The 20,516-nt window shown below is 43.6% G+C and overlaps 1 protein-coding gene across 2 annotated transcripts; it reads left to right on the top strand.

The window, feature by feature from the left end:
• The first annotated feature begins 204 nt into the window (after positions 1-204).
• Positions 205-19,976, top strand: gemin5 (gem (nuclear organelle) associated protein 5). Of its 2 annotated transcripts, XM_041952061.1 has the most exons (28): positions 205-428; positions 1,390-1,544; positions 2,464-2,645; positions 3,034-3,185; positions 3,327-3,425; positions 4,246-4,378; positions 4,563-4,725; positions 5,267-5,479; positions 6,127-6,212; positions 7,324-7,406; positions 8,205-8,341; positions 9,141-9,214; positions 10,250-10,431; positions 10,885-11,024; positions 11,349-11,520; positions 11,655-11,864; positions 11,976-12,032; positions 12,115-12,240; positions 13,732-13,827; positions 14,083-14,220; positions 14,788-14,935; positions 15,040-15,159; positions 15,247-15,457; positions 15,859-16,125; positions 16,293-16,455; positions 16,737-17,232; positions 18,472-18,559; positions 19,785-19,976. In XM_041952061.1, the coding sequence occupies exons 1-28, from the start codon at positions 287-289 to the stop codon at positions 19,947-19,949; spliced, it is 4,398 nt and encodes a 1,465-aa protein (XP_041807995.1). In that variant the 5' UTR covers positions 205-286; the 3' UTR covers positions 19,950-19,976. The 2 variants fall into 2 exon arrangements, with proteins under 2 accessions (XP_041807995.1, XP_041807996.1); XM_041952062.1 differs by lacking the exons at positions 18,472-18,559; positions 19,785-19,976 and having other exon boundaries at positions 16,737-16,952; positions 16,996-17,205.
• Positions 19,977-20,516: the final 540 nt, after the last annotated feature.

Genomic DNA, 20,516 nt, shown 5'->3' on the forward strand with positions numbered 1-20,516 from the left:
TTGCTTACCGTCTTCACTGCGCACTCAATATAATAAGTTTAGTTAAGGTTTGTCATTTTTCCAATTATTAGTCATTGGCATATAGTGTATAACTGCAGTTTGAAAAGGCAATTTGACATGGTTTGACCCTACTATAATTCCGTAGTCGGCAGGATTTACGACACCATGCTGGCCGTACGGCCGGTAGTGTAGTCACTACGACAGTGCAGGTAACATGTGAGAAGTTTGGTTTTGATTAATCAGGCTTAATTAGAGAATAAGTAAACTTTAAACTGTCCGAGTCGTCATGCACGAAAGGTCGCTTCCCGCCTCTCCCAACTGGTACTGCTCGCGCTGCAGTGACGTCAACAGCAGCGGTTTACTGGGCGTCGGGGCCAGAAACATCATCTATTTGATTGACGTGTCTGCATCTTCCTGCAGGGTTGTGGGTGAGTCTGCTGTCAGTGCTGGACTTTATATACAGACAGGGCTCATTCTGGCGCTCATCCCCCAGCCTCTTTAAGGCTAAAAGTTCTGTCACACGCAGGCAAAAGGCGTGTTTGTGTCCACATCAAGGTGCTCAGATAATCTCAGGTGTGATAATTACAGCTCTGTGTTCTGTGTGCTCAAAGAAAAACATGTCTCATCAACTGGTAGCATGGAAAGTCTAGTGCTGAAATGATAAATTGATTGTTAAGGTAGTCAATCATAGAAATTACATAAATGTTTGGGTGAAAGATCTACTCAAGTTCAAGTAACAGCCCTATTGAAACTGATTTATTGAGCGCTTAAACTGAATAATACTCAATAATGCTGAATTGCAAATAGAAAATTAGTTGGTTAAAGGGGATTAATTAGGGGGTACTCCAGTATTTTTTATTGCACTTTCATCAAGTTTGGGGATTAAAAAGAAATGTGGTACAGTTCCAAATATCTTGACTCTTAGTTTGAATTTATCTCCAAACACTCTGGAGCCTACAATTCCCATAATGCAACTCAGTAGCATCTTTTATTAGACCTGCCTAGCTTCACACCCATAGTTTGTAACACAGGCTTTCTGATAAGAATTTGAAGTCATAAACCCAAAACCACCTATACCCTGATGACGTCAGAATGACACCTTCATCACTGTGCTGAGTAAACTGCACTTCATGTGTAAAGCCACTGGAGTTCTTCATTATTGTAACATAATCCACAGATTAATCTATAAAGAAAATAATCATTAGTTGTAGTAAGGGTTGCCAATTTGTTTCTCAGTTAATCATTTTGTCTATAAAATGTCAGGAACTGTTGAAAAATGCCAGTTTTATTTCCCACAGCCCTATTCATGTATTCAGATTTCTTCTTATATTTTTATTGGACCATCAATCTGCCAAAACGCTGATATCCAGCTCTCTGCGTGTTTTTCAGGTGAGCTTGTGGGCCATAAAGATGTGGTGTCAGGCTTTTCATTCTGTCAGCATGCAGGCCAGAGCCACCTCTGTGTCAGCTCCTGCAATGATGGGAGTGTTCGCTTCTGGGACTCAGACAGCAAGGTTCTTATAAAGGAGCATGCAGCTCATCAGGTGAGTGTCGACTTTGCTGTTTTGTTGTGTCCATTAAAACGGAAACAGTGCATTTTGCGACATGCTGGCGCCCCCGGCAGGCCGCAGTCAGCTTTGCAACAAGCAACAGAGGTGAGTCGGAGGCAGCTTCCTCCGTCCTGAAGCTTTCTTTCTCTTCTCGTCTGCTTGACATGATGATGCAGATAGATGAGCCTGTCAGCTTAACTGTCAGACACGTTGCTTTCATAGTTCTGTTCTGTCATGGTGAGAATGGGCTGCTGACCCGGTCTGTAGAGAGAAAGTCAACCATCTGAGCTCGAGGGGATGCGGAGGACAGTTTTCACTCTGCAGGGGGACAAACAGCACAGATTTCTACTGTTTGCTTCCAAGCAACTCCTCTGCAGCGATTCACTGACTCCCCTGAGGCCATTTTTAAAACAATTGTCAAGGTTAGAGAGGGGCATTGCTTCAAGCGATGACCTCCACAGATAATTGTTCTGTGGTTTGATCTGGGAAAAAAAAAAAAAAGCCAGAGACTGACAGGATGGATGGGCTTTCATCTTTCAGAACAGACTCAGGCCCTATTCACCAATAAGCCCAACAGCATAAGTGAATTGTTGCCATAACATGAATTAAGTACAAAACAATCCCATACACTGTGAATCCATTCAGTGATGGAAAGAAGTGCTTTTTCTTGTTTCTCTCTTTCTACTTTATCATGTCCTCTTTCAGTTTGTGTCCAGCCTTTACTGATAACAATTTGTTTCAGACTATGACACTAATATCAGGTATTTCCTGCAAAGGTAGAAAATCCCTGTACGCAGCATCAGCAACACCATCATGAGAAACTACAACTTTCCACTAGAGTGTGATGAGTAAAATGCATTTGAAATACAGAATCAACAGGATGTCGCGACAGTTATTTTTTTCCCACACGCAGACCCCCGTCACAGCGGTGCACTGGTCCCCGGTGGATAAAAATCTGGTGGTGTCGGGGGATGAGAAGGGCATTGTGGTTTGTCACTGGCACCACACAGGAGACACCGCCAGCTTCTTCCCCGAGCCCAGGACCATCTTCTGCCTCACCTGCTCCCCTCACACCTGGAGCACAGTGGCTGTGGGGTACGTTAACATAACTCATAGCCAAACCTGATGCTTCCATCTGTGCTGATTTTCACATCCTTATTTTTATGCTTGCATGCTGCACAAGACCCCAACACTTTACTTTATATTTAACTGTTGAAATAAATCCAAATGGTTCCCTGGAGCCCAGAATAAAACATGAAGTAAAAATAAATCCTAGAATCCATAAAACTTGGATTTTCTCCATTTGTTTTTTAAAGGGCTTTAATAAAGTCAAATCTAACATCTGAAGACACTGTTTCCATGGTCACAGGTAGTCGAAAAGTAGAAGAAAATGTATAAAGTTTAGTCAAGTTCAACATTAAGCTGTAAACCAAAGTAGAATCTAAATATCAGCTGAGACATTGCTGCCATTATTCTGTCTAAGGTACAAAGATGGGATGATCGTGCTGATTGATGTAAGTAAGAAAGGCGAGGTGATGCACCGTCTCCGTGGACACGACGATGAGATCCACTCTCTGGCGTGGTCACCGCTGGCCGGTGAGGACACCCTGTACAGCAGACCTGAGGACAGTGAAGGTAACAGTGTCTCTTTATAAAAACAGCACTCCTACATTTGGCCAGCATTTCTGAATGTAGCAGCTTTTTTTTTTCTTTTCTACAGAAATTAAAGTGGTGATGGAAATGTAGATGATGTGTGGACTTTTTTTCATTGTGTAGCCACCAGTGGAGTGTCTGCAGGAGACGAGAGGGGCTGCTATCTTGCGTCTGGGAGCAAGGACCAGACAGTGAGGATCTGGAGCTCTGTGAGGGGAAAAGGTAAGAGGTTCAGCTGAGGTTTGACCAGTGTCAGTGTCTTCAGGCAGAATTTTATGCTCATCCCTTATTTCCTTCTTACGTATCTTTGTGATCAGATGCCTTCATTAAGATACACTTCAAGTATCTGTAGGTCATTAAGAAGCCCCAAACATTAATTAATAATTAAAAAAAATCTGAATAGATTTTCATAACTGTATGCTAATCAGGAATAAGTGTTGATGTCCAGGAGAAAATATGAAAAATATAGAAATTCTAAATGTATTTTAGGCCCAAATTTGAATGTCATTGCACAATCGTAACATTTTGAAGAAAAGTTAAGTGTAGGTTTCCAATTTCAAAATGGGCTTCTGGTACAACAGTTTTATGCAGTGTTCTGAGCCCACGTAGTAACATCCTTTATACAATCATGTGTTCACAAAGTGGTGAACATCGCTCCATCCTCGCTTGTAAACGACTGAGCCTTTCCAGGATGTCCCTTTCATACCCAATCATGATACTATCACCTGTTACCAATGAACCTGTTTACCTGTGGAATGTTCCAAACAGGTGTTTTTCGGAGCGTTCCACGACTTTCTCAGCCTTTTGTTGCTCCTGTCCCAACTTTAAAACGTGTTGGTGGCATAAGCAGATATTTACAAAAATGAGGTAAAATTAATAGAATTGTCTTTCTACAGTTTTCAATTGAGTTTATGCCAAAAAGGATCCGCATCAAAATTCTGAAGGCACCTCAAATCCACAGAGAACAAAAATCACACTGCTGATGCCCTTCAGATAAGCTGGAACTTGATGATCTTGTGTAATCCTCTCCTGCCACTTGCAGGTGTGATGACTCTGAAGCTGCCGTATGTGAAGAAAAGAGGCTCTGCAGTCGACCCCGGTGTCAAAGAGAGACTCTGGCTCCACGTCCACTGGCCGAAGGGACGTCCGACACAACTCGTGTCCAGCTGCTTCAGGTGCACACGCGTCTTATCAATCAGGATTTCAGAGCGTGAAACCTGCGAGCAGAGCTCAGGAGTCTGTCACCAGTGGCTTCCAGTAGCCTCTGGCTTTATTTATTTTCAGCGCTGTATGAAAGTCACATTGTGTAGACTTCAAAACTGGGAAGATCTATGTATGTGTCTGTGTGTGTGTCCCCAGTGGTGAGTTGGTTATGTGGGACTTAACCAGGACAGGGAAGCAGAAGTGGACTCTGTTTGGGGCGTCTTCAGAGGGTCAGAACCACAACAGGATCATCTTTAATGTGACTTCAGTCCACCTGCAGGACAGAGAGCTGCTGATCAGCACCTCAATGGACAGAGAGGTGGGTCGCCTTTCTTTGGTTGGACACATCATGGAAAATATTATATATATTTTGTCATTATTTATCAGACTGACCTGGACTCAGCAGATTCTGTTTACTGAGCAGGTTTTTTGAGGTAGCGTTTCATCCTGCCTGGTGGTTTGGAGCTAGAGTCGGACCCTGCTTGATGTTCTCAGCAGTTTCAACCCTGCTCACTTTGCTGTTTTCACAAATCCACACCTGCAAGTAACAGGATATATTTGAGCTTTTTTTAAAGACCGAAAGTCTACTGTCTTTATAAAAGAGGGAAACCCTGAATCAGCTGAATTTTTGGTAAAGAATAACCTATATTAAATAAAAACTTTCAGTTGCTGGAGGCTGAACGTCACTCTGTGGATGCTTCATTAAGTTTGAATATTTGTTGCAGCTGCCAGGAGGGAAAAAAAAATCTTCGGTCTGTTGTGAACTCTGCAGGACAAAACATATTTGAAATATTTAGCAAGCAGCTTTTTGGGAGAATTGTGCATTTGCAAATAACCCTGTCTTGACTTTTAACGTCCAGATTAAATGCTGGGACCTGGCCTCTCTGGACTGCTGCTGGACTCTGCCCACCCTGGGCGGTTTCGTCTACGCCCTGACCTTCTCCCCCGTGGGTGCAGGGTGTCTGGCACTGGGCGTCGGCGACAACATGATCCGGGTGTGGAACACGCTGACCACCCAGAACCAGTACGACACCAGGACCTTCTGGCAGGGCATCAAGTCCAAAGTCACAGCGGTAAGATGTTTGATCTTGTTTAAAGCTTGTAAGTTTGTTATCGTAAAATATAGATTTTTATGTTTCACCACTGATGACGTCTACAGGAATGATAATTCCTGATACATGACCCCTAACACATGCACAATTTACGGAACAGAGTCTGTATATCCGGGGCCTCGAATTTTTCTGAAATGTATTGAAAGTCTCAAAGCAGCGAGACAAAGAAACAAAGACTGTGACATTTTTCTACCGTCTAAATGGCTGCTTTTTAATAAAATCCTCCACTGAGCTGCTGATAAGACCACACACACTCCTATCAGCCACTCGCAGCCGTACAATTCGAGAGCGACATTTGTAAACTTGCCGTAATTCAACTGTGATTTATCAGTTTAAGCATCCTTTAATTTTTCACTGCAATCTTCAAACCCACATCGTGTCTGAGCTTGGCGACAATAGCTGAATGATATCAGGCATCTAATGAAGAGCTAACATCACCCCGACACATCTGCGAGGAAGTCTCCGTCCTGTGGAGAGGATTAGTCTGATTATTATGAAGCGTCCTCCATTATCAGCAGCCGTTGCTCATTTCAGAAACTCTTAGATGTCACAAAAGTGGCTCTTGAGACAAAATTACGTGCATCAAGAAACTTTTTCATTCACTGCAGCTGGCGTGGCACCCAAAAAAAGAAGGATCCTTGTCTTTTGGAACAGACGACGGGAAAGTTGGCGTCTACGATGTCTTCTCAAACAAGTAAGAGTCATTATATAAAGTTTTTTTTATGGTTTGAATCTGCTAAATTATGTTATCTAAGAGTTTCCAGTACTTTCTCACCGCAGTCCACACATATACACCTTCACATTAGTTTCATATCTGAAGGTTTTTAACCCACTGCAGTTTCTTAATGTCCAACTGAAATTAAATTGCTTTTTTGTTTTTTTCTGCTTCAGATCTACTGTACAAATTACTGTGCTCAATTTTAAGAGGAAATCTGTTCCCAAAATGAGTAGCTTGATGCTTATTATTTAGTTTCATAGCAGGGCCCCCCTGCCTGGGTATTGTCTGTCAGAATGCTGTCGTTTCTCTGTCTGTGCAGACAAAGACATTCTGTGCATAAAGCCACTAAAATCTATTGATATATAAACCTTATGATTAGCTGACAGTGAGACTAATGAACAACCAGACATGAGCCTGAGACACAACAAGAGCCTCAGACTTGAAACCACAATCCATATGAGCTAATGGCCTGAGACAGAAGCTAAGCGTTAGGCTAAAAGCCTTTTTTCCGTCCTTTCAATAACAGTAGAATTAGTAACAAATGTAAAGGTATTTAAAGGTAAAGTATCCCATTATTTACTCTGGAGAAATGTTTTTTTACATTGTGACAGTCACATGCAAAGAAGTGCAGCAATGTGCCAACAAAGCAGTGAAGAAGAAGACTGCTGGCAGGCAACCATGGATATCAACAATGCATTGATTAAGATATTCAAAAAAATCATCTTTGCAAAAGTTTCATGCAGAAGAAAATGCATTCCTCATGTTTGCCGGACCTCAGTGATTTACTCAGTGTAGACCAAACATGTTTGGTTATAACAAAGCTCCACAGGGCACCTTTTAGAAATGACTACATGCACTGCGAAAAGAGATGACTGTTGTGATTTCAATTGGACTGAGTTTCGAGACTTTTCTCAGAGTCATTAAGTTAGACCGTTGCTTGTTTTTCTTGTTTTTCTTTTTTTTTCTTTTGCTGGGGGCCCTGTCGACTCTTCTCATAATCCCTCACGGCCCCTGAGTCCCATTTTCCTGCAGCTATCCACGTCAGCTACTCCTGACTGGGCGTTTGTTCTGCTTCATCTCCTCCCAGGCCTCCTCAGATATCGAGCTCCTATCACCGCAAAACAGTGTACACATTGGCCTGGGGACCCCCAGTCCCCCCGATGTCATTTGGTAAGTTCCTAATGAACTCTTAGCAACTGCTGCTGTTTGCTCTGAACGCTCTGACCCAGCAAAAACACTGGCGGTGGGACGTCCAAAACTAGCAACTCAGCTAAAAAGCCCAAACATCTCTGCACGCACCGTTTTGTAATCGACTTTGTAATTGAATGAGCTGAGAAAACACTTATGGCTCTCCTCCCCCCGCTTTAGCCGCTCGTGGGGAAATCAAGACGTGGGAAGTTAATTCTGCCAGCTGTCGGCAGATGACATTTTGATTAGGGGATCAGTCACTCGGCTTTGAAGCCGCAAATGTAATTGTTGCCATGCCAACAATCTGCTGAAGGCTCGTAAATGCACAAAATGAGCCACTAACTTCCTTATCCACGGCCTTGGTTCAGCTCACGTTTCTGGTGGAGTACCGCAATCTCATTGGCTCAGATCGTCAGGATGGCTTACAGTAGGTGTGCAGAGGAAATTAGGACCAGCTGCTTCCTCTGTCTCTGGAAACCTCAAGACTGCCAACTGTCACGCTTCTTTTTCTTCTTTACATTTCAATCCTCTACATCGTGAGTTTGCACAAATGTGGGCAAAGCACAACAAATACTAAACTCTCATCAGCTGAACCAAAAGGCTTTTAAAACACATTGTCTGTAGTCAGTCGGCAGCCTGCCGCTCAGAAACCACATCTAGTTTTGTGTGTGTGTGTGTGTGTGTGTGTGTGTGTGTGTGTGTGTGTGTGTGTGTGTGTGTGTGTGTGTGTGTGTGTGTGTGTGTGTGTGTGTGTGTGTGTGTGTGTGTGTGTGTGATCAGGTGCAGCAGGAGGAAAGCCGTCCTACAGCCTGTACAGCTGCGCCGGCGAAGGCGTCATCCTGCAGCACGATCCGTCCAAGCTGAGTGGAGAGGCGTCCGACATCGACAAGCTGATCAGAGACACCAACGACATCAAGGTGGGAGGGATGATGACGATGTGATGATGTAATTCTCTGGGTCATGTAACCTGCAACCTGTGTCATGTAGTTGAGTTTAAAGGGTGGATTAGTGCCATGATCTACCCACTGAACCACACAGCATGTGATTACATGCTCTCATCCAACAATGTCATAGAGGGTTTTCCCTGCATGCACGCGTTTGGACGTCATCCTCCGAGCTTTGTTCAAAATCCTGCAGCAGTGGACAGCAGAGGATAGTATCTGCACACAACGGACCACTCTCGAACTATTTCTGCTTTCAAATGGATACAAGTAGTTTTCGGTTGTTGAATGTTTTAATACAACAGTAGTCAGTAATAGTCAGAAAATCACATTTTCCTCAAGTCTTAAGGATAAACAAGACAGCAGTAGTTACCTAAACTGAGACCCACCACTGAACTCTTGTAACCCAAAAGCAAATAGAGCTTTATGCTGCTGACACTAGGATGAGCAGTGAAACAGTCATTAGACATACAAAGAAATGAATTGGTGTCAGTGTGTCTGCTTAAATCCTTGCACAGACTTTTTAGAAACCCTTTAGTGAACCAGGAGCACCTGTCAGCCACAGTAAAATCCGGCAAACACACCTCCAGGTGGAGGACAAACCCAGGGAAATTCACGAGAAGTTCACAGACTTCAGGTTCTCAGTGTCAAAGCTTTAATCAAGCAGACGTTATGGCCGGCGCTCCTGGTTGCGACAGGCTGTTTCACATGTGCTGCTGAATGTAAATGAAGGTGATTTGAATTGGTTATGAAGGTGAGCTCTGCTTCCCAACAGCACAAGCTGTCTCCACACACCGACCTCAGCTGGAAGCCAGATGGGAAAGTGGTTGCCATCGGCAATGAGGACGGGTGAGTGAACGGCCGGGCCTGACACGTCTCATAATAGACCATCAGCCTGTGGAGTCCTGCGAGGGACCGACTGTCCACTGACACTGTGCAGTCTTTAGGCTACAGAATAATGGTTTTAGTTCTGTGTGAACTGTTGAACTCTGCTAACTAGGTCTCATTCTGAGTTCATGATTCTGTGTCCCACTGACTCAGCTCAACACTTAAACATCCTAAACCAGACAGATTCATAGTTAAAACTGTCTGTTCATTAGTCTGAAGTCTGAACTTTAGTTTGAGTTTGTAGCACCAATGATTGGACTCACTTAAAAACAGTGACATCATACAAAGCTAAAGTGAATATTAAAGCCAAATGCTGGAAAAACATGAAATGTGAGTAGATTTCAAACACAAAATCATGATTTACTGTTGAGAGGCTGGTGAATTAAAACATTTACCTGTTAGTGGCTGGTAGATTCACATTTTAGTGTTAATAATAAGTATTATGAGAATTATCACCCAAGTCTGCCTGTCAGCTTCTCTCAGGTCATTGTTTGGGATTGGTTCAGTCTCAGCGCTCTCATCAGCGCTGTTTCCAGATGTAGCACGCAGCTGCTTTCAGTGAAAAAGCTCAACAAATCCACTGCCCACCACCAAACAACAAAGTTAGCAAACAGCTGGCGAACACAGCAGAGTGTTTAGCAGCAAAAGAGCAAGATTCTTCCCTCAGGAGTTGGCGGAGAGTCAATAAACAGTAAATTCTGATCAAAACTAGCAGACTAGCTCGTCAGCTAGATTTAGAATGGGATGTAACCAGGAAAGATTTCTGTAAGCATGACACAAACATCAAAGATAAGCTTTTTTTTAAAAGACTTTTTACAGCCTCCTTTGATTTTTTTCTGAGTGTGCTGCCGAAAAGATATTTTTTTAGTTTAATCTATCGTTTGATGTCAAATTTGTATTAGGGAGGATAAAACTCATCACTTCATCAAAACTCATGATCCTTTCTTTCCTTTTTTTCATGTGTCTGTCTGACCGACCACGTGCTCTCTGCTGCAGGTGCATCGATGTGTATCAGGCCCCCAGTCTGAAGCTGCTGTGCAGCATCCAGCAGCACCACAAAATCATCAACACACTGCGGTGGCATCACGACCACAGCGCTCTGCCAGAGCTGCACTGCCTCCTGGCCTCGGGCTCCAGCAATGCCACCGTCTACGTCCACGATCTCCGCTCCATCATAGGTGGGACAGACCTCAAGTGCATTGTATTCTTCAGTCCAGCCAAGAAATTTCCATACAAATGTGGCATTTTTATCTGAACCTATTACAGCAAACATTCATTAATTTTCTGTCTTCATCCTGAACCAGGCATTGTATTTGTAGTGCTTGTTAGGCAGACTACAGGCCTGAGATTAAGAACTCCTTGACAGTCTTACTATTACATTTGACTTGAGCGATCTTTTTCCACCTACTGCACAGAATCCCTGCCCTTTCTCTGTATTCACAAGTCACTACAGTGAATGTAAGAAAGCACAGACTAAAGTAGAGATATACACAGCAGATTAAGAATGATATTTGCCCAGTACAACAGGACAGTGACTTCCAGTAGCTACTTTGGGAGGAACATTACATCCTAGATATGCGAGGTTCCAAGAGCTCCGTAGCTTTTGACATTCGTGTTTTCCCTTTGCGCAGAGAATCCTCCAGAAAGCCCCGCGGTGTTGACGGAGCCGTATCGCAGGCTATGTGGTCACACGGCTAAAATCACCGGCATGGCCTGGAGTCCACACCACGACACCCGGCTGGTCACCGTCTCATATGACGGCACTGCCCAGGTCAGTACCAGGCCAGCATCATGGGTATGAAACCATGATAGTGTTCCTGTCAGATGCTGCACCAGAGTCTGACTGAATCAACCCAAAAACTGAAAACATACCCAATCATGACACTATCACCTGTTACGAATCAGCCTGTTTACCTGTGGAATGATCCAAACAGGTTTTTTTTTGAGCGTTCCACAACTTTCCCAGTCTTTTGTTGCTCCTGTCCCAGCTTGTTTGAAATGTGTCGCTGCATCAAATTACTACTACTACTACTTTTTTGCCATCAGTTTGTACTTATAGTTTGGTGCTACGTTATTGCATTTCTATTCTGTTCAGGTGTGGGACGTGCTGCAGACGGCGGCTGTCTCCAACTACCGGGGTCACGTTGGTTATGTGCTTTGCGTTGACTGGTCCCCCGTCGACCCGGATGTGATCTGGACGGGAGGGAAGGACTTCACCCTGCAGGAGTGGAGAGTCTCTAAACAAGAGTTTACAAACCCACCTAAAGGTGAATTTCTGGCTTTGCAGCATCGTTGAAACAGACAGAACCACGTCCTCCAGCACTCGGGAACGGGTTAAATACAGGCTCTCTCTCTGCCTTTTGCAGAACTGTAATGTTCACATTATTGCTTATCCTCTCAGGGAAAAAGATGGTCGACCTAAAGGAGAAGATGAAGGCTAATCCCAAGCAGAAGAGGAAGAACAAGAAGGTATCAGGGGTCGGAGGGGCTCCACCGCTAGAGGTGAACGGAGAGACAGGTAGAGGAGGACAGAAGGCGGTGATGGAACAGGAGCTGTCTGGTGAAGATGAGGAAGATGAAGTCAGCTCAACGAACAGTCCTGTACCACCAGGTAACAGTAGAAAACTACAGTCGTTACAGATTTTCTAAATAGATATAAATAAATAGATTTTTTGGCACCTTTTCAGTGAAAAGCCAACTTTATTCTGATTTTTTTTTCCAGCCACTTTTGAGATGCAAAGAAAATCCTCGACTGCCTTAAAGAGCAAAGACAAACCAGGTGCGTACGTTAGTTTTAGAAACATTTTGGTGTCTGTTTGGTTTTGTTGGTAACAGTATGGCTTTGTCATGTGCGTCTGCAGACTTAAACCTACTGAAGAAGAAGAAGCCTCGCTCCATGCTGCCCATCAGTACCTCCATGGACCATCGGCCCAAAGAGGATCTGCTGCAAGACTGCATCAATCTGGCTTCTGTCAAACACAGCAAAGGTGAGACTGAGGCTACTGTGGACAAGTTTGGTTCAGCTTATTGGTTCGCACAGTGATTTCATACAGAGAAAGACAGTTCATGATGATTTGGAATAACTGATTACCTTTGGAGGACGAACTATGTGTCCATCTGGTCGGAACATGCTAACGACAGTTTAGCCTCATAGTTAAGAGCTGGAAAACTGGCGTGGGAACAGGGATTTAGATCAAGGCGATCATAGCAGGTCAGTTTTAGATCAGTGAACGTGCAGCCTTTTGAAACTCTGCAGCTGTGCCTGTCCGTCACCTTGGAACAGGATAAGATAACCATGAGAAATTACACAGGGTTCCCTGCCACTCACTGTAGCGGTGGTGTGCCACCTTGTCTGAAGTATAGACTGTGTTACTCTAGGAGAGAGGGGGGTAACACAAGACTAAGTGAAGAATATTTGGAGTCAGTTTGTACATTTCCTGATTTCTATTATTTCCTAATATGAAATGTTGAAAACAAAATGTCAAAATAACAGATGCAAAGAGCAGAGCTGGAAATAAAAACACACCGTTAAATCAACTACCCAAATAACTCCCTGGCAAGGAGGTAAAGGTAGGAGTAAAGATGCACATATAAAGAAAACAAAAAATAATAACGACTAACTGAAATTTAACAGCAAAACCACAACCTGCAAGGTAGAAATGGAGTAGTTCTGGACAAAGCCCATCAAAACTGCTCACAATACACAGGCCTACAAGTGCAGCTCCTCAGCCCTTATATACCCTCAAATAATCTGCAATTCCCCAGATTCACCCGCCAATAGAGTGAGGGCAGGAGCAGGAGGCCCACAGAGCCTGAGAAACAGTACACATTAACACATTTTAACACATGATATGCTGCAACAAAGCAATTTCCCTGCAGGGATCACTTTTTCTGAATCTGAAAAGTTAATATACCTATATGAACTATAACATGAGCCTTCTGCGAAAATATCAGATGTGGTAAATCACAATTCTAAAACCACATATTTAATCAGCGAGGCAGTTGTTTATCTCATCATCTAGTGACTGAATGTCAAAGTAATAGCTAATGAAACTGAGAAGAGATGCGCCAAGATCTGATTCAGCTCTGCAGATGACAGTGATTGATCACATCATGAACTCACCGTCATTAATCAGAGCAGCGCGTCACGATGTCAAAGCTTGGAAAAGTAGAAGCAAACAGATCGGTGAGACACATGGGGACGTGCGAGGAGAAAACTCTTTGCACAAGCAGAGGAGATAAAAGGTAAAACACGCACAGCCCTGCACGTAGAAGTGTGTTGGGCGAGACACTGAACACCCAATTGCTCCTGATGCTGTGTCATTGGTGTGTGTGTGAATGGGTGAAGGTGGCATGTGCTATTAAGTGCTTCGAGTGGTCAAAGAAGACGAGAAAGAGTTCTTCAAAGTAAAAATAGGGCTGATAAGTTACATGGGCTAGCTCGTTTACTGGACTGTGTATGTGTGTGTGGTTTCCAGCACCCCCTGCAGGCTGTGTCCCAGGCCGGGGAGAGCACATCCATCTGGGCCTGTTTTCTGACAGAGAGGCTCTGTACCGCATGCTTGAGGCAGAAGGTATGTTGTCTTCTTTTTTTCTCAGCCTGGAATAATGGCTTTCCTCGTGTTCTGTGTTCACTATCTGCTCAGCACAGTGTGCTCCTGATATAAATCACATGTGCTCCTGATATAAATCACAGCACGAAATCATGTTCATGTCAAGAATTCTAACGTTCGCCTTGTTTCAGCTCTGGGAATAAGCTTTAAAACAGAATGAAGATTTCACATGTTGTGTCAGCGAAGTCATCCGTTCTGCTGTCTCTTGTTCTTCAGAGGAGGGCCATGTGGAGGCGGGTCACTACGATTCCGTCGTGTACCTGCGGCTGTGGAGCGGAGACCTGGAGGGGGCGCTGCAGCTCGCCACAGAGAGAGGAGAGCTGAACGACCACCTGCTCTCCATCGCGCCGATGGGTATTTGTTTTATATTGATATCTTTAGCTAAACCTGAACCTCTGATGTATAATATCCAGATATATTGTGCACACATCTGACTACAGTTTACAGATTTCTTCGTCAGACGTGCGCCTGCGGCTGGTTGCACAAAGACAGACTTTATCTTAAATCAAACAGTCAGAATTCAGTCAGTGATGAGACTAACTCAAAGTTATGTGGTTGAAATTCTGACTTACAAAACTGAAATTAACGTATCTCTTTAATTTTGTCTTGCTTATTAAATTTTGTCAGAATTTTGAGTTGCTATCTCGTGCCAATAACAAATATTAACAGTAATTAAATATATTTGTATGTTCTTTACCTGACAAGAATGGAGTTTCATATTTAAACCATGGTTAAATGTAGCCGACTGATTGCTGAATGGTTAGACTTTTTTCTGACACCAACAGGAGTCGCCTCTACACTCTCTTTCAGCATCACTCACAGAGCTTTCATGAGTATTTGCTTCCTGTTGAGTAAACCTGAGAAATAAAACATGGAACCAGTGGTCGTGCATGTGTCACCATAATGCGTTTCTTCCTCCAGCCGGGTTCGAGGTGTGGAGTCGGACAGTGGAGGCCTTCGTGAAGCAGCTGTGCCTGCAGGAGCTGTACCTGAAGGCAGCATCCCACCTGCTGTCAATCAACAAGCTTTATGAGGCTGTGGACCTGCTGCGCTCTCACAAACTCTACAGGTTCAAGTTTTTCACATATTTCTGTTAATAATTATATGCTTCTTTTTGTCACTAAGAAAGTTTCCTGCATGTTGACAGGTATGAGTGTGTGTGTTTTATGTCAGGGAGGCCATAGCTCTGGTCAAAGCCAGGCTGCCAGCAGACGAGCCCGTCCTGAAGGAGCTGTACACCTGCTGGGCCGCCGTGCTGGAGAAGGACGGACATTTCTCTGCAGCTGCTAAATGGTGAGGATGAAAGGATTTAAGGATGTGCTGAATGCAAACACATTATTTAAACTTGCCCTTTCCCGCTTGTTTTACCCCATCTTCCAGTTACCTGGCTGCCGATGCCAGTTTTGATGCTGCAAAAGTCATCGCTAGGAAGAATGACGTCCCCTCGCTGAGGACGGCGGCCAGTTTAGCGAGAATCTCAGGAGAGGTCGCTCTGGCTCAGTCGCTGGCACTGAGGTGTGCTAAAGACCTGGCTGCTGCTCTGGACTGGGTGGGAGCCCAGGACGTCCTGAGCACCCAGGAGAGCCTGCTGGTCAGTGGCAAAAACATTGTGGACACAGAAAAACATTTCCACAACACAGATAATGTTGATTTGTTGCAAAATGTGCGCTTCATTGTCCTACAAAACAGGATTAGTAAAGCCTAACACAACTGTTTGGGTTCTCCATTATTCGAATATACTGTGTGAGGCCAGTCTGAAGTCTGAAATCATCTACATTCAAGCCTTTAAACATTAAAGAGCATAATGTATTGCATTTTTTATATACTGAAAATCCCAAAGTCTACCAGCCACATGCATCACAAACAGACCTGTTTTCTTTAAGCAGGTTTGACCTTTTTGGATTCAAGGTCTGAATAAGATTTGTGCCTTTTGTGAAGTCACAGAACTGTGAAATCGTCACTGAACTAATAAATAGTTTGAAACCTCTGCAGGTCCACAGGCTGCATCTCTGTGTCACTGAGCTGCTGGCTGCGATGCTGGCAGACTCTCAGGTTGTGTCGCAGTCCTGCGTCTCCAGTCACCCGTGGGCATCGCCGGGCGGGCGTCACATCTGCATCCAGGACAAAGTGAGAGACGTGTGGGAGCAGCAGTTTGAGGTTTCACAGAAGTCAGCAGGACACCGCAGCGCCGGAGCTCTGCTGCAGGAGCTGAAGTCTGTGGAGAGTCCGCCACCCACTGCCAACGTTCCCTTCAGACAGGTGCAGAGTCCTCAAAGTGCTTTCTGCATTTCATACAGTATGTTTTCAGATTCATGTTGGTTAAAAAAGGGCCTAGAAAAGTTGGAGCAGAGGTGAAGTGAGTCCAGCCGTTTCCTTTACCTGACCCCGTCTTGTTGTTTTCCTGCCTGTTGTTCTGTCGTCCTCAGGTTCAGCTGTATTCATCCCTCCATCTGACCCGTGCTGTGTTGAGCTGGTTATTGGACGATGATGGACAGCTGATAAAGGAGCTGTGGAAGGCGGTGGCCTGGCTGAGAGATGCCGGACACCTCTGTGTCTCTGCAGAGCTCTGCAGGCTGCTGTTCCCTGACGGTACACCTGTCTGTCTGTTAATCAATTAATCATTTCTGAAGTGGTGAAACACTAATTTTTCACCATTTCATTCTTTAAAAACACTTCTTGGTATTAATCAGACACAGATATTCACTTAAGGTGCCAAGCGTCCAAACGATTTCTACTTTGGTTGAATTGGCGTCACCTTGTGGTGACATCATGGATGTAATCAGTAGAAGCATTGGTTGTATTAATGTTATATTCTGAGCTGTAACTAGAACCATCACACCACTATTCACTATTCCTCTCTCTTTCATCAGGTGACGTCAGTGTTTGTTCCAGGAAACATTCCAAAACACTTCATCACACAGACGAAGAAGCCAAAGCTGCTGCCAGCAGTCTGCAGGCTTTTATCCTTTACCAGCATCTGTACGAACACTGGTGGAGCATCTCCACCCAGATCCGGAACGGAGTTCCCCTGTCAGCAGCTGACTCCAGTCCTGCAGACAAGGGGAAGGACAAAATGTTGAACGGAGGTACATCAGAGTCAGAAGAGAGTGTCTGCCCGGCGACCCGGAGGTCTGATAAACTGGACTTTGATGCGTCTCTGCTTCTGTCTGAGCGTCACGCTGCCTGTCAGGCATTTCAGAGGTCAGTGAGAGAGATCCAGGAGCGGCTGGCGGCCATGGTGCTGCAGCACAGCAGAGCCCAGGGAGGGCAGCTCGACTCCGGGGAGAAAGAGGCCGACGCTCCCACGCAGATGTCCACCACCAGACAGTCATCAGACAGCCAGGGGTCCGCTGATGCCGGGCAACGGTGAGACCTCTGTTATTGATGGTTGACTCATTTGTTGCTTTTTTCCAATTTGTGATATTGGGGTTTGAAGCTATAAATTCAGAAGACCTCAAGATTTCGTCCAAGAAGACATACAGACACATACAGTGTATAACTATCAACATCTCGAAACACGACTCAAATCTGTTGGTGTGCGAGCAGTCGTAAGATGACCTATAATCACATCATACAGCACTTACAGGCGTTTGTGAGACTCATTTATAGTGCTACACTAAGTTTATTTAGTCAAATAGTGTATTTAAGTATAAATATGAGGTACTTGTACAAAAGGCTATTTTTATGCTCCTTTAAAATTCTATTACACTACATTTCAGAGGGAAATATTGTACTTTTTACTGCATTTATCTGACTGTTTCACATACAAAACATGTTATTGTCTTTTAAGATATGAAACATTGTTATAGATGAAACTACCACCTCCACCAGTCAAATGCTATTTACACATAAGTATTAATTATCATATAATATAGTATAAAATAAAACACTCACAGGGAACATTTTCTGCACAATGAGTACTTTTACTTTTGACATTTTAAGTAAAAGTAGTAATACTAGTGTTAAAAATACTCAGTACAAGTTTGTCAGTCAGATTTTTACGTCTTGAAAGTACGAGAAGTTATCAGCAAAATGTGCTTAAGTGTCAAAGCCAGAAGTACTCACTGCGCAGGGAAATGCCCTCCTGATGTTTGCACTACATTATATTACTGGATTATTACTACGGTCGACATGGAGATAATGTTAACTACTTTGCTGGGTAGTTTAATCTGTAACAGTGCATCATTTTTATGAGCTTGTTTTAAGTTTTGCATGTAAAATCTGAATCTGTTAAGACCTGTCAGATTAATGTAGTGGAGTAAAAAGCACAACAGTTCGTCTGAAATGTAGCACAATAGAAGTATAAAGTAGCTGAGAATATAATGCTCCATGTAAAGTACAAGTACCTGAAAATTGTACTGAAGCAAAGTATTTGAGTAAATGTACTTAGTTACATTCCACCAGTGTTAAAAGCTTCCTGTTGGCTGTATCTTAACAGATTGAACTCAGCTGTTAACTTATCTGAAACATGAATAGTGTCATATTTTGAAGATGAAGTTTTAGCTGCCTGATAGATATGTTAGTAACAGAAAGCTTCCTGCAGTCGTGTCTCATCCTGAACCGTCTGACGAACGTCCATCGAAGCATCTGTTTTCTCCCCCTCAGGCCTGAGGATCAGGAGACTCTGCTCTCTTTGTCTGCCAAGATGTCTGAACACCAGAAACAGCTGGCTGATCTGCCTGACACGATCAAGGTACAGCTCCCTTCACGAAGCACACAGTATGAGATTATGGAAGGAGAGCGAGGCAGCTGCTCATGTGCTCAGCCTCCTGGGGTGCACTCTGGTCTGGAAAAGCCAGCTGTGACTGAAAGAGAGCGGTGGTGTAATACGCCGAAATCTGTACAAACTTTATCAGAAACTTCACTGTGTAAGTGTAGAAGCAGATATTTTGGCTTGTGGTAGGCAGCAGTTTGTCAGGCCCAGAAATCAAATGAACTAATTCCATTTACTAATTTGTACAAATTTGAGGTACTTTACTAGTATTTCCATTTTTATGCAACTTTATACTTCTACTCCACTGCCTCTCAGAGACAAATATCGTACCACACCTTTTTGTCTGGCAGCTTTAGCTACTAGTTTCACACCTTTCCTGTCCTGTGAAAACCACATATCTCCAAGTAGTCCAGTAGGTGATTTTTAATGTTTCTGATAAACTGAAGGATGAAGTGTTCAGTCATGGATTGGAAAAAAAATGTCCTCCTACTTAAGCAGCAATTAAAAAGCCAAAAGCCTCTTGGATCAGCTGGAAAATGCCTCGTCACAAAGCTGAAAACAGGCTGTTTTTCTTTTCATGAAACATTTTGGAGATACGTGGTTCTCACAGGACAGCGGCACTGCAAACATATGATGATCTTATCAAATATGATGCATTGCTTTAGATTCAACTAGTCTGTCTATCAGTTCCAGTTATTCAGTCATGGTGGACTGCTAACTTTGCTTTTAGGGGTATAGAGGGTTTAGAGGTATACAGATTTTAATTGTGGCACTGCTCTCAGATCAGGAAGTGGTCTCAGCAGGGACGCTGAGTTGAGGTACTGGAATCAGATGAGTAAGTCAGATTGGTGCATCTTTCGGTTAAATTAGTGTCACTCTAATACTGGATTTTTCTTTTAGTTTGTGAAGAGTTTAACGAATATAACAACATATTAGCCAGAATTAATTTTTGAATATAAACACATTTTTTCCATTCACTTCCTTCACCAGATATGAAGAGTCACATTTGCAAGAAGGGTTAAACTTATCAAACTTTCCATAAACTCCTTAAGGATTAACATTTCTGTCAGTTTGGTTTCTGTCAAGTGGTCAGGCTTTGTTAATGAAGTGCTAACATCATTCTGCCAACACTAATCTGCATCCAGATTTGACCTAATCATCAGTGCTAATGAACAATTACTTCTTTGTCCGCGTTTCCTCTCAGATGTATCCTCACCCCGACGTTGTTGAATGCTGCCTGGTTCTCCTGCACCTCAGCAAGGCTTCACTGTCCGTCTCCGAGTCCCTCCAAGATGAGGCCAAAGGTCTGCTCCACAAATATGCAACGAATCCCTCTGTCCTCAAAGCCTCCCAGAGGTTCCTCACCTGAATCTTTCATTAGCAGACTGAAAAGCACTTCCACTGTACAGCTTTTTGTTGAATTAAAAAAAAAACATGAAAGTATGATGTGCAAACATCCTGCGTCTGTTTGAGTCCACACCCAGAAAAGCCTGAAGGAGTGTGAAAATGATTTCCGTCTGAGCTGCAGGCGCTGGAGCTGGATGAGATTTACGTTCTTACATGAGGGAAACTCAGGTAACAGCTGAGCGATGTGCCTTTTGTTGCTAGGCACGAGTCTAGTTTGTTGATAATATTATCACCCATAGCGCCTCTCTGGGCCTACAGTAAAGTCAGATTTCCTATGAAATAACCAAAACAGTGTGGCTGGGCTGTAGCTCGACAATAGTGTCAAAACGATATTAGATTTCAAGAGAGAAATCTGATTATGTTGTGATGTCTATTTAAAACTATCAGGACCAGTTAACGCTGTGCACAAATACAGGCATGTTCACAAGTTGAAACACCTCTGAATATCTGTATACATGTGGGAAAATGTGTATGCTAGTCTGTGATTTGACAGAAAATACGATTTAAAAGTAATGAAACTGCCCAATTT

The sequence above is a fragment of the Chelmon rostratus genome, chromosome 14 (genome assembly GCF_017976325.1).
Source record: "Chelmon rostratus isolate fCheRos1 chromosome 14, fCheRos1.pri, whole genome shotgun sequence".
Lineage (NCBI taxonomy): Eukaryota > Metazoa > Chordata > Actinopteri > Chaetodontiformes > Chaetodontidae > Chelmon > Chelmon rostratus.